This window comes from Saccopteryx leptura, chromosome 13, assembly GCF_036850995.1.
Source record: "Saccopteryx leptura isolate mSacLep1 chromosome 13, mSacLep1_pri_phased_curated, whole genome shotgun sequence".
Classification (NCBI taxonomy): domain Eukaryota; kingdom Metazoa; phylum Chordata; class Mammalia; order Chiroptera; family Emballonuridae; genus Saccopteryx; species Saccopteryx leptura.
The window spans coordinates 24,002,914-24,017,342 of NC_089515.1; the positions used below are offsets into that span (position 1 = coordinate 24,002,914).

Genomic DNA, 14,429 nt, shown 5'->3' on the forward strand with positions numbered 1-14,429 from the left:
GGGTCACTCGGTCTGCAGAAGGCCCGCGGTCGGGGCACATATAAGAGAGCAATCAATGAACTAAGGTATAACAACGTGCAATGAAAAACTAATGATTTATGCTTCTCATCTCTCTGTTCCTGTGTGTCTGTCCCTGTCTATCCCTCTGTCTCTGGAAAAAAATTTTTTTCTTGAACCAGAAGATCCTACACTCAGTAGGGAAGACTAGCTCTCATAACCTAGGGCTAATAACCAAGAACTAGGCCAACCCTGGCTTCTCTTCCCTCCCGTGCCTGCCCTTGCCTGATGGCCTCCACCAACTCTAAAATCTCTGATGCCCTCCCTAGTCCCAGTCCTGCTTTCTGAACTATGACTCAGTCACTGCTCATGGAAAAGCTCTCTAACTCTCAGGACATTTAAAACTCTGACCAAAAAAAATTAATTATCTCAAGACCAAGCCAAAAAAGAACTGGCTTCAACCACTAGCTGGGTCTGTGCTGGCCTCCAAGAACTCTGGAACACACAGGATTATTACATATCAAGTGATGCAGAGACAGTCTTTCTGAGAATTTTACAAGGAAGGTGTGGGTATGGTGGGTCCATCACACCTCCCCTCCCTCAGGACCCAAGGAAAAACCATCAAGCCAATCAGTGCTCTTCACTCAGCCTCCCCTCCCCAGAGGAGCTAGAAGGGGACACAGAGAAGCTGCGAGGTTCCCCTCAAATCACACAGTACCCCAGTCTAGGTCCTCGCTGACCCTCCACCTGTCAGGCAGCATCCAGTATACATGTTCTCATTGCAGCCACAAAACCCTTCCAGGTAGGGCTTTTTAACGCCACTTCACACATGAGGCACTGATTCGGAGGGGCTGGATCATCTGGCCCCAGAGGGCTAAGGGGTGATGTCACCAGATGGCTTTCCTCTCAGGTGCCCATGTTCCCCAACTGTCCTGTCTAGGGCCTGCCTCTGTCCTGTCTCAACGTGTGGCCTCCACAATGGGGTACAGGGCTGAGCTGAGGCTGACAGAGTGTCCAGAGACCCCCGAGATCTAAAGGTGGCGGCCTGCTCCCCAGACGCTGCTGACCCCCTCTGGCTGGGCCAGGAGCCTGCCAGGGCCGGCGTGGGATGCTGACCACGACTGCCAGGAGCCAGCCCTCCCACTCCTGCTCCCCCGGGGACCCCCGTGAAGGAGAAGCCCTCAGCTTTTCCTGAGCCTGCAACAACTGAACAGTCTCAGTGAAGGGAAAGGATAAAAACGGTACTTGAGACAAAATAACATAAAGGAATTGATAAAAAACCTCAAATTCCTTTTATCCTAACAGGATTACTCAGAGGGTGCTGCAGAAAAAGCAGCACTTAAATAGAGTCCTCCAGCAAGTTTTCACTGCCGGGCGCAAGGTCCGGTCAGGTGGGCCCACAGCCACCGTGGCAGTCGAGTCAGCCCACCCCTAGTCCTCCTGCACGGAGCTCCTGGCCTCCACGTAGTCCAGGGCCTTGGCCTTCACCGCCTGCACCTCCTTCTCAGTGCCGTGCTGCTTCTCAAAGTCCAGGTAGCGCTTGAAAAAGAATTTCATCCGCTTGGGGGCCAGACTCAGGTGAATGACCCGCTCGAAGATGTCCCTGTGAGGGAGACAGGGAGCATTTGCGTTTGGTCCCCAGCCCCTACTTGCTCTCAGGCTCTGCAGCAGGCCCTCTGCTCTCCAGCAAGCCACTCCTTTGTTTTTACTGCCATTAGAAACTCCCAGCAAGACCACTGGGGGAGATAACGCCACCCTTACTTCCCAGGTGAGCGGATGGACACCCAGAGATGTCCAAGGGCTTACTGGCCTGAAGTCACACAGGGCATCAGAACAAAGCTACTGGGATGGGACACACATGAGGCATGCACCTGTGAGCAAAGCTCTGCTTAAACTCACTGATGGGATCAGGCGAGGCACTACTCTTTCTGGGCCTCAGTCTACCCAGCTCTAACCCCACCTGCCTGGGGATGCTGGTGGACAACGGCAAGATTATGCCGAGAACACACTCTACGTCAGAGTCAGTTAGCGTCAATTATGAGGGAAACCCGAGTCTCCTCTCCACCAGGCCAGCGGCCAGCCTATCTCCCAGCCAAGGTCCCCGACCCTGACCCGAGTCTGGCCCAAGGCAGGAAATGGGACCGCCGCAGGACCCGAGGTGTCATGTCAAAGCTGTTTTCCCAGATGGAGTAAGACAACGGGGATACTGGGAGCTGCTGTGGTTGCTGGAAGCCATCGCTTGGCCCAGGTCCCCGCACCCCCACCGAGAATTCGGCCTGGTCCGTCTTCCCCTCTTACCGGACTTCCTTCTGGCTGCCATGCTTGATGGTCTTGTCGATGAGACTGACCAGACATCTGTGCGCTTTGGGTAGGTGCTCAGTGTATTCTCAAACATGGCTTTGGCCCGCTCTGCGTCCCCCAGCTGGAACTCGAGCTGGGCAAACTTGGAGATCACATCCACATCTGCAGGGAGAGGACAGCTCAGACACACACAGCAGAAGACTGCTCACCACAATGTGCTCCAGGTCTGAGTCTGACTCCTGACTCCCTGCTCGTGGTCCCAAGACACAGGTGATGATGAAAAGAGGGACGGTGGGGTAGATTTAGGGCCAAATATACAGATAGGCACTGATCTATGACTCCCACAGCAGACACCCTACTCTCTGGGGGCAGGGGCAACAGAATTAGTGCTAACTGCTTTTTGTTCCTCCCTCCTCAGAGATAAGGACCTGAAGTGAAATACGCACTATGTTCATGAGCAGGTAGCTATGTAACCTCCACAAGGCTCCTACCACCAGCCTCAGATGAGGAGACCCAGACCCCATGCCCAGACATGAGTCTGATGTTCAGGAACTGGGCCGACGGTGGGACTAAGCACTCACGCTCCCGTTTAGGCAGGCACTCCAGGGCTCGCTGCATCACACGGTGACTGGCCCCAGCCTGGCCCCTCCTCAGAAGAAAGGTGCCATATTTGATCCAGACAGCCTTCTCCTGCCGGAAACGCTTCAACATCCGATTATAGAGTTCACTGGCTTCCTATAGAGACAAGGCAAGCTAAGGAAAGTGCAACAGAGGGGACAACAGACAGGCAGCTCCGCTGGGAGAAACCACACGGGCTCACTGACTGATCATGCACAGGCCCAGTTCTAGTGGGGGGGGGGGTCACAGAGATGAGGCCCACATGATGGGGAGTCTCCCTACCAACCCTGTGCCCCCATGCAGCCAAAGACCAGAACTGGACCCAGAACACGGGGATTCTGCCCTGAGACTTCCCTGCTGCCTCTGTGACCCCCAGAGAGTCTGTTTCTGAGTGGCTGGGGACCCTGCGGCAGGCCAGACTCCTACCTGGAACTTCCCTGACTTGGTGTAGACGTCGGCCAGCTGGAGAAAGACCTTGAGTGGATCATTGTACTACACGGCCTGCTCGAAGACCTTGGTCAGTGACTCCTGAGAGCCGTACATGTTCTCCAGGTTCAGCAGAGCCACCCACACGTTCAGCTTCTCCTGCTCCTCTCTGGAGGGAGAGCAGTGGGCACATGAGCTCCCCTGTCCCAGCCCAAAGAGCCCCCCTCCGGGGACATCGAGGGGAGCAGCCTCCTCCTCCTCGGCTCCCTCCGTGCCCTCGGTTCCTGCCGTCAGGTGCAGGCAGAGAGGCCCTGTCCCAGCGCAGCTCACATGGCACAGGACCCCAACCCAAACTGCTGGGTCCGGGGCTCCCAGACAGAGGCTCTACCTGGCTGTACCTCCAAGTCCAGGAAGGAAACCTACCAAATCGCAAACTAGCCTGAAGTCTGAGTTGGAAGGAGCAGAACCTCTAGTCTGATTCTCTCCCCAAACTGAGAGAATGAAGGACTGCCATTCCTTTCATTAGCCCTCAGGAAACTAACTTCTCTCTGCCTGCAAATGACCCCTACAGGGCTAGCCCCCAGGTCCGTGAAAGCTGTGTTCCTTGTTCTACTTCTGTTTCAAGTCGGGCCCTTATTTAAGTCAGGGACTCCTGTAAATGTTACCCTTAGCGGTGTCAGTGAAGTGGAGAATAAAATATAAATGAACAGATCTATTTCACAGAGGGCACACCTATGAGAGCGCCTGGGAACTTCTGGGGAGCCCCTGGTGGCAGCCACTCCAAATGCCATCGGTCTGCCGAGGAAGAAATGACCCACGGATGGCTATTCCTGCAATCTGGGGAGATGTGGCTCTTCCTATCAGAAGGCCTCTCTCTGATACAGGGGGGACAAAGCCCAGACCTGAAGGAGATGGTCTTGAGAGCCCTCTCGGCCAAGGCCCAGGCCTTCTGCTTCTCCTGGAAGACAGCGGGGGTGAGGAAAGCACTCCTCCGCTGCTCCACCCCAGCCCCTCCCGCCTGGAGGGTTCTCTCCACGCTCAGCGAACTCTCCCCTCCTCCCAGGGCCAGACACGCCCCAGTCTACCAGGGAAAGCTTAGAGACAAAAATTTTCTTGGTGGCCCTGGCTGGTTGGTTCAGTGGTAGAGTGTTGGCCTGGCGTGCAGGAGTCCCGGGTTCGATTCCCGGCCAGGGCACACAGGAGAAGCACCCATCTGCTTCTCCACCCTTCCCCCTCTCTTCCTCTCTATTTCTCTCTTCCCCTCCCACAGCCGAGGCTCCATTGGAGCGAAGTTTGCCTGGCTGAGGATAGCTCTGTGGCCTCTGCCTCAGGCACTAGAATGGCTCTGATTGCGGCAGAGTGACACTCCAGATGGGCAGAGCATCGCTCCCTGGTGGGCATGCCGGGTGGATCCCAGTCGGGCGCATGGGGGAGTCTGTCTGACTGCCTCCCCGTTTCCAACCTCAGAAAAATATTTAAAAAAAAACAGGCCCTGGCCGGTTGGCTCAGCGGTAGAGCGTCGGCCTGGCATGCAGGAGTCCCGGGTTCGATTCCCGGCCAGGGCACACAGGAGAAGCGCCCATCTGCTTCTCCACCCCTCTCCCTCTCCTTCCTCTCTCTCTCTTCCCCTCCCGCAGCCGAGGCTCCATTGGAGCAAAGATGGCCCGGGCGCTGGGGATGGCTCTGTGGTCTCTGCCTCAGGAGCTGGAATGGCACTGGATGCAACAGAGCAACGCCCCAGAGGGGCAGAACATCGCCCCCTGGTGGGCAGAGCGTCGCCCCTGGTGGGCGTCCGGGTGGATCCCGGTCGGGCGCATGCGGGAGTCTGTCTGACTGCCTCCCCATTTCCAGCTTCGGAAAAATGAAAAAAAAAAAAAAAAGAAAAGAAAAAAAACTTTCTTTGTAAATCATTTCACTTAGGTAACAAATTTTATATATATATAAGTTATACACACACACACACACACAAAATAACACATGTATTAAATAACAGTTAAGCTAGGACAGAGATGACAATCATTTTGAGGATGGTAGGGACGCGGTGCCTAGTCTGGGAAGCCCTCCCACACCCAGCCCTCGGTTCAAGTAGCATTGTTCTGATTTTTCAGAGGGGAGTTCAGGCTCAGGAACGCTAAGCCTCCTTTTTACCTGCCCATCCCACTAATTTATTCAGTTTCACTCAATATAATTAGAATTTAACCTGCTTACAATTTATCTTACGCAGCCCACTCTCCGGGTGAGATAGGGTCCCTGTCCTTAGGAGCTGACACCCAACTGGGGAAAGTGCAGCCCCAAGGTCCCCTGCCTTACAGGAACGGGAAAGAGGGCAGTGCCAAAAGAAGCCAGCTTCTGGCAGGGGTCAGGGACTCCCCTCCCCAGAGCACCCCCCCAGTGTTCAGTGCTGTCCTCACCTTGGCCAGCACACTCTTCTCCTCCATCTCCTCCTCTCCTTCCAGGTAATACACAACTCCGCTGTCGTCCTCCACCGGAGCGGCTTCCTCCTGCTTCTTGTTTCCCCGATCCTGGGAAGACACGTGGGGAGGTGCTGGGCCACCCTTCTTGCCCAGGAGCACCCTAAGCTGCCCTCCCTCCGCCCCTCCAAACTCACACTGTTGTGTCCCAGAGAAGGTGAGACAGCTGCCAGGCTGGCTCTGAAACGCTCTCCTTCCCAGAGAGGGGAGGCACCCCCTGGGGACATACCTGCTTCCTCCCGGACTCTGGGCATGGCCGCTTGCCCTGCTTCTTCCCTGGTGGCTTCTGGGGCTCTTTCTTCCCTCGGCTAGGCAGCTGCGCCTCCTCCGGACCCTTCCGGTTCCTCTTCTCCTTCTCTTGTCTTTTGCTGGCTCTCCCCTCTGCTTCTATCCGCCTCTCCTCTTGCTCTAGAATTGGCAGGCCTAGGGAGGCAGGAAACACGTCCGGCTTCCCCGTGTCGCCCGGAAGGAACGACAATTCTACCAGTTTCTTACGGTGCTTCACCCTGCAACGGGAGAGAGGGTGGGTGAAGACAGCAAAGAGTACAGCAAAGGGACACAGCAGGCAGGCCAGGCCTTCCTCTCGTGGACCCACAGTTTCCTGGGCCCCACCCCACCTGCCCTGGAATCCTTCAGTGTGCTTAGGAATGACTGCACCTTCCCCAGGCTTAGTAGTGAAACACAGGGGGCAGCTGTGATGTTCCTCTACTTTGTCCTCAACAACAGGTGCCTATGCAGAGAAGTGTCTCCACACCTGCTTTTAAGATCTGAGGTTGAAGATTCCAAACAAAGGGGCTTCATTCATCAGAACACTCACACTCGCCACTACTCAGGCCATTCTATTCAAGTTTACCTCCAAATCTCCTCCCTGGGCTCCCGGAGAAAGGGGCGGAGGGGGCGAGGAGGGAAGAAGGCACCCACCTTAGGACCTTGGCTGTGAGCAGCTTCCCTTCAGGGAGGTGGCTGTTATAAAGGGCTTTCTTGGACTTCTTGTACTGGGAGACATGTGGGTGCCGGGCCAAACCCACAACTGAGGGGCCAAGGCTGACAGAAGACAGAGGGGGGCCGCCTTTGGTCACAAGTACAACAGAGTCCCAGCCAAGCCCATTGTTTCCACCTTCCCGGGGATCCAAGTTGTGACCAGGATTTACAACAGACATAAGCTCCTGGCATTCAAAAGTATAAAGAGGGCCTGCTCTGTAAACTGGAGAAATTGTCAAGCACAATGGAAATGTGACTGCAGGACAATTTCACCCCACCCCAGAGCATCGCAGCTTCATCACAACATGTAACTCACAAGCTGCTAGAAAGACAAAGGTGAAGAAACAGAAGAGCAGGGAGGCTATAACATCCAATGGTTGTGAATATTCCAGGACTTCACACAACACTTACAAATCACGATCACAAGCTAAGTCAAAATCCAAACATTTAAAACTGAAAATGGACAGGCCATATTCTTTGTCCAAAACACCAAATAAGAGTAATTCAAAACTTTTTTTTTAAGCAAAAACAACTTGGAAGTGAAAAAACTGGTGGGAACTGACACCCTCCTTCCTTCACAGTCCCTTCAGAGAAGGTGACTGAGGACAGCGGCCTCGGGCAGGCCCGCAGGGACCCAGGCTAGCCCAGGTCCCCAGGCTCCCCCCACTCACCCTAGGAGCACACCCTGTGACTGGACAGACTCCACATAGCCCCTCAGGAGCTGCCCCTCCTGCACGTCCTGGATGGAGTTAACCTCAGGATCTGGTATTTTGTTTTTGTTTCTGGGTTTGTCCTAAAGGAATAAAAGGCTTACATGTAAATGTAAACAGCTCTGATCCAACTCCCCCCACTTCCCCTCCAGTCCACTTGGGATACAAACTTTTTTTTTTTCTTATTTAGAAAATTAACTTTAACAGGGTGACATTGATCAATAAGAGTACATAGGTCTCAGGTAAACATTACTATAGCATTTATATTGTATATCCATCACCCAAAATCAAATCATTTTCCGTCACCTTATATCCATCCCTCTTTACACCCTTCCCCCACCCACTGGGATACAAACTTTATATGCAAGAACATGACTCTGGACTTGCCAGTAAGATACAGAGCAGTGGTTTGCAACTTTTTTCATCTCATGGCACACATAAACCAATTACCAAAATTCTGCAGCACACCAAAATATATTTGCTGATCTGGCAAAAAGAACACGTATAATTATGCTTCATTCACACTGGACGGCTATTGTTGTATTGGCAGTTATCATTTTCTTATTTGACAACTTAAGGGAAAAGAGGTAAGTGCCTGACTTAAATAGTCAGGTATCGCATGTTTTAAAAATTCCTGTGGCACAGCAGTTGAAAATTGCTGGTACAGAGCGCAGCCCTACGCTGTCCTGAAGCCCTGTCACCGGGGACACTGTCTTTGAGTTGGCTATGCAAAAACAGGGAGAGGCTGACCAAGCCTCAAACCTAAAGCCCTGACCTTATCAACATCCATTTCTAACCATGGACCAAGCAGACCTTGAGCCAATCCACTTCACGACACTCTCACCCCTGCTGTGGAACAGAGCTACCATCTGGCCACTTTGTTTTTGTTTTTTTTGTTTGTATGTTTGTTTTGTATTTTTCTGAAGCTGGAAACGGGGAGAGACAGTCAGACAGACTCCCACATGTGCCCGACCGGGATCCACCTGGCATGCCCACCAAGGGGAGACGCTCTGCCCACCTGGGGGCAATGCTCTGCCCCTCCGGGGCATTGCTCTGTCGCGACCAGAGCCACTCTAGCGCCTGGGGCAGAGGCCAAGGAGCCATCGCCAGCGCCTGGGCCATCTTTGCTCCAATGGAGCCTCGCTGCGGGAGGGGAAGAGAGAGACAGAGAGGAAGGAGAGGGGGAGGGGTGGAGAAGCTGATGGGCGCTTCTGTGTGCCCTGGCCGGGAATCGAACCCGGGACTTCTGCATGCCAGGCCGACGCTCTACCACTGAGCCAACCAGCCAGGGCCATCTGGCCACTTTGAATGCCCACATTTGGATGCCTGAACCTTTCCCTGGGGAACAAGAGCCTAACAGACAGGTTCTTCCAGAAATCCAAATGTCCTCAGCTTTTCTGGATACAAACAGGGTCAGGTATAAAGTGACAAGCAGAGAAGAAAGGTGGAAAGGCCAAAGGCTGTGTCAGACACACGGAGCCTCTCCTCAGACCTACGTGGGTTCTCCCACTCTTGTCCCGGGGACCCAGACACCTACCTGGATGATCGGAGTGACAAAGTCAACACATCACTTGCAGCAGACAGGACATAACACGTGGGCGCAAAAAAGGAAATACTGACATTTCAGCATCTCAGGAGACAGCCAAGGGCCTCAGTTTCCTCTCCGCATGGCTGACCAACAGGCAAGAGAAAGAGACGTGAGACCTGGGCTCTCTCTGCCCTTCATTCTGTTGCAAACCTGCTGAGGGACTCGGGACAAGTCCCATCACTTCTCTGAGCCTCGGTTTACTAGTCTGTTAGGTAAAAATTAACGCTACCTGCTCCTTTACTCAAGGAGGTGCTGGGAGAAGAAAATGGGAAAACAAAAGCCCTCTGGCAGATGTAGAGTCACATAGTCTTTAGGAAATAAGACCAGCCCGCAACAGGTCCTGGGAGCCCGTGATCTCAGTGAGACAGTAACCACGAGACACCGTGACCAGGGGACGACTAGGTACTACTGCGGACTCAAGGCAGCCAAGCAGTGAGGTCCGAGCTCAGGAGACTTCCAGGAGGTAAGCAGGGTTTGCTCTCTGGTTGGGCTTCCAAACTTATTTCATCTAAAATGGCAATTAGTAGCCCAAAGTCACAAAGTATAGACTCTTTTATTTTTTTTTCTGAAGCTGGAAACGGGGAGAGACAGTCAGATAGACTCCCGCATGCGCCCGACCGGGATCCACCCGGCACGCCCACCAGGGGCGATGCTCTGCCCCTCTGGGGCATCACTCTGCCGCGACCAGAGCCACTCTAGCGCCTGGGGCAGAGGCCAAGGAGCCATCCCCAGCGCCCGGGCCATCTTTGCTCCAATGGAGCTTTGGCTGCGGGAGAGGAAGAGAGAGACAGAGAGGAAGGAGGGGAGGGGGTGGAGAAGCAAATGGGCGCTTCTCCTATGTGCCTTGGCCGGAAATCGAACCCGGGTCCCCCTGCACGCCAGGCCGACGCTCTACCGCTGAGCCAACCAGCCAGGGCTACAAAGTATAGACTCTTAGCACTAGCAAGGATCTCAGAAACAGCACAGCCCAAATCTTCCTCACAACAGGCATCAGCCTTCTACAACACGGCATCATAACCCCCAAGGCAGGAAAAGTCCTGCAGGGGTTGCCTAATTTATTACCCACCTCTGACGGAGAAAGGAATTATAACTAAACATTACTAAATGAATCTGTTTAGGTTTGGCTATAAATAGATCTATTTAAAATAAATATTTTATCAAAACTCACACCTGCATTTTGTAAGGCTCAAAAGACAAGCAGAGATGACCCTGGATTTCTCTCCGACTGCGTTGTTCCTCCGCCCAGGCCCTGTGTGTTTTGTGCTGTTTAGCTCTGATTGGTGGCTGGGCATCCAGGCAGGTGGTGGTGGCAGGGACGCTTGAGATGGGAAACAGTAAGTTACCACTTCACAGTCTCTGCCTCCTGAAGGCGCCAACCCTGCTGTTAGCTTACTCTGTCCTCAGGAAAGTCTTCACTGTCTCAAGCTGAAATCTGCCTCTGCAATGCTAGTTTACTCAGGCTATAAAATGGTTTTAAGACTCTAGGGCTGCCCTGGCCGGTTGGCTCAGCGGTAGAGCGTCGGCCTAGCGTGCGGAGGACCCGGGTTCGATTCCCGGCCAGGGCACACAGGAGAAGCGCCCATTTGCTTCTCCACCCCTCCGCCGCACTTTCCTCTCTGTCTCTCTCTTCCCCTCCCGCAGCCAAGGCTCCATTGGAGCAAAGATGGCCCGGGCGCTGGGGATGGCTCTGTGGCCTCTGCCCCAGGCGCTAGAGTGGCTCGGGTCGCAATATGGCGACGCCCAGGATGGGCAGAGCGTCGCCCCATGGTGGGCGTGCCGGGTGGATCCCGGTCGGGGGCATGCGGGAGTCTGTCTGACTGTCTCTCCCCGTTTCCAGCTTCAGAAAAATGAAAAAAAAAAAAAAAAAAAAAGACTCTAGGGTTATTTCTTGTGCATGTAAGAGGTTCATAAATAAATCAACCCTTAACAGCAAAGAGTTACTATCCTTTTACAGAGAGCACCTACAGATCAGGTGTTTTCTGGGTTTTTTTTTTTAATTAAAAGGGTGAATGTTTCAGTATGAAAACAAGCACATGACATGGACAAGAGAAGCACAGAACAAATGCAGACAGCCAATAAATATGAAAAATCACCACGCAAACATAAGAAGTGTAAATTAAATGGGAGATCAATTTTTTTCTATTCAATGTCTAAGATTAAAAATTAAGTGTTGAGCCTGACCAGCGGATGGTATAATGGATAGAGCGTCAACCTGGGATGCTGAGGACCCAGGTTCAAAACCCAGAGGTCGCCAGCTTGAGTGCAGGGTCGCTGGCTTGAAGGCCAAGGTCACTGGCTCAGCTGTGGCCCCTCCATCAAGGAACATATGAGAAAGCAATCCATGAACAACTAAAGTGATGCAACTATATGTTGATGCCTCTCATCTCTCTCCCTTCCTGTCGGTCTGTCCCTCTCTCTCTCCCTAAAAATAAAAAAAATATTAAATGTTGATAGAGATGTGAGAAATGAACAATCATATTTAGTATCAATAGGGATACCAATTAACACAGTCCCTTTAAAGTGCAATTTGGCAATAAGTATAACATCATTTGGCCATTTTACTTGTAGGGATGTATTTCACAGATATACTTATACCAGCATTGGAACACATGAGCAAAGATACACACTCCAACATCATTGTCCACCAGCAGGAAACTTTTTGAATAAACTGTCATTTAAAAAGGCAAATAACAATACTAAAAAAATGTTAAAAGTAAGGTGAAAGAACAAGGTTGATTTAGATATATTAGCATGGGAAAAGAAAAAGATCCATGATAAACTGCTATGAGAAAAAAGAAGTTGCAGAACATAAAACAAAATTCTATTCTATAAAGGGAAATTATACCCATATGTGTTAAAGCCTCTTTAAAAAAGTTTATAGTTGCTGATTTGAGAGAATGGAAGGGGGAGGGAAAGAGAGAACCACTGATTTGTTGTTGCATGTCCCACTTACTTATGTATTCATTGGCTGACTCCTGTATGTGTCCTGACCAGGCCTGAAGCCATAACCTTGGTATATTGGGACAACACTCTAACCAACTGAGCTACCCGGCCAGGGATGTATTAAAGTCTTGAAAGATAGAAAACAAAGTGTATAATGGCCAAAAGTTGTAGAGAAAATGAGAAATCATAGATGTTTCCATTTTCTATACTACTATTTTTTTTTTTTTTTTTTTTTTTTTACAGAGGCAGAGATAGACAGGGACAGACAGACAGGAACGGCGAGAGATGAGAAGCATCAATCATCAGTTTCTCGTTGTGCATTGCGACTTCTTAGTTATTCATTCATTGCCCTCTCACACGTGCCTTGACCGTGGGCCTTCAGCAAACCGAGTAACCCCCTGCTGGAGCCAGCGACCTTGGGTCCACGCTGGTGAGCTCCCCGCTCAAGCTGGCAACCTCGGGGTCTCGAACCTGGGTCCTTCCGCATCCCAGTTCGATGTTCCATCCACTGCGCCACCACCTGGTCAGGCACTACTTTTTTTTCTGATACATAATCCCGTATTACCTCTATAATTAAAAGGAAAAAAAAACCATAATCTCACAAGTAGCTGAAAAGAGAAAGAAAACAGTGCCTACCTGACAATCTGCTGGGGGGTGAAGTCTTCCAGGGGCGTCTCCGAGTAGGAGTCACTCACATGAAATACACTGACGGTTCCAATCCTCCCAGAGGGGAAGGAGACCGTCAGCCCCTTCCTGGGAGTCACCTTCACCACTCGGCCCATGGCCACTTCCCCCTTTTCAAGCCTGTGAGGACCTGGTAGGAGAAGGAACCTGATTCAGGGAAGAGTAAGTGAGCCGAGAAAGAAGCTGGAATGCTGACCGACACAGGCTGCGGAGGGTGGGAGCTGCCCAGACTTGGGGTATCTACACTGAATGGACCAGAACAATCATGAAGACCCAGAGTACCATGCCATGCAGTCAAGTATCCAGGGCCATGTGGTGGACAACCCTTTCTGAGACGTACAAAAACCAAGTGCGTAGGTAAAGGTGACAAAGGCCAGGGAATAAAGCTCCAAGAGGAAAATGGTTCCAAGAAAGCACCAAGCACACAAGTCTTTCTGACGACTCAAACACCGAAGGCACCCTTCGATCTGGACAATAGCCGAAGACCACTTCCCACTCCTTTCCACCCTCTCCCTTCCCGACCGGGGATACTTCATCACACCTATGAGTGACAGACACAAGAAGGCCTTGGAGGAAGTTGGGCCAACCACGGTGGCCTTCAGGGCCTGGCCAATCTGGAACTTCTTATCTGGATGTTTCAGAACCTGGAAGGACAAGAAAACTCCTCTGATGTTTAAAGAAAGGTCTATCATTTATCCAAACCGCGTAGCATTTAAATCTCCATAGCAAGTATCTCCCAACCAGCCCTTACACACAGCAGACGTGGAGCCGTGCTCAGGGAGCCTGGCTCTCCTCTCCAGGGACCTCGAGCACACTGACCTTGAAGCTAAGAGAAGTGAGCAACAGGGGAATTCTTCCCGGGATATCTGGAGCCATCTCCATCTCAAGCCATTTCTTAATCACATTGTACTGAGGGAAAAAAAAACAAAAAACCAGGAGAAATAGAATGAGAGACGAGCATTTCTTCTTTTCTCTTCATTAAAACACAGCCTCTTGCCTGACCAGGAGGTGGCGCAGTGGATAGAGCGTCGGACTAAGATGCGGAGGACCCAAGTTCGAGACCCCAAAGTCGCCAGTTTGAGCGTGGGTTCATCTGGTTTGAGCAAAGCTCACCAGCTTGGACCCAAGGTCGCTGGCTCAAGGAAGGGGTTACTCGGTCTGCTGAAGACACTGCAGTCAAGGCACATATGAGAAAGCAATCAATGAACAACTAATGTGTCCCAACGCACAACGAAAAACTAATGATTGATGCTTTTCACCTCTCCGTTCCTGTCTGTCTGTCCCTATCTGTCCCTCTCTCTGACTCTGTTTCTATAAAAAAAAAAAAAAAAAAAAAAAACACAGCCTCTTCTAAATTCACAGGATAAAAAGGACCCTAATCCTATATTTTTCCAAGGGACAGGAATCCACCCCTACATCCTAATGCTCTTGCCCAACTTCCACTTCTCACAGGCTTCGCTCAGAGTCTAGCTCAGAGCCTTTGCTAGCCCAGCCGGAAGTGCATTTCTTTTGGTGCTCAACTATTTAGGAGGCAAAAAAGACCTTAGAGAGACTCTCAAGCAGCAGGGCCAGTCGGGCCAATTCCCTGACCCCTGCAGCCTCCACCAAGCTCAGCTGTGCCCATTGACTGTTAATCGGCTGCAGGGACCAACATCTTATCTCTGTCAATTTAGATGTTGACCTTTCACTATTTACATAGCCTCCTACCCT

The 14,429-nt window shown here is 51.7% G+C and overlaps 1 protein-coding gene across 1 annotated transcript; it reads right to left on the reverse strand.

Annotated features, from left to right (window-relative positions):
• Positions 1-803: 803 nt before the first annotated feature.
• LOC136384428 (protein RRP5 homolog) lies at positions 804-12,817 on the reverse strand. The gene is made up of 9 exons (XM_066354595.1): positions 12,677-12,817; positions 7,466-7,587; positions 6,735-6,857; positions 6,043-6,319; positions 5,754-5,864; positions 3,343-3,511; positions 2,880-3,033; positions 2,296-2,460; positions 804-1,600 (listed from the first exon to the last, which is right to left on the reverse strand). Exons 1-6 carry the CDS (start codon positions 12,815-12,817, stop codon positions 3,401-3,403), a joined length of 885 nt encoding a protein of 294 aa, XP_066210692.1. The 3' UTR covers positions 804-1,600; positions 2,296-2,460; positions 2,880-3,033; positions 3,343-3,400.
• Between the last annotated feature and the right edge of the window lie 1,612 nt (positions 12,818-14,429).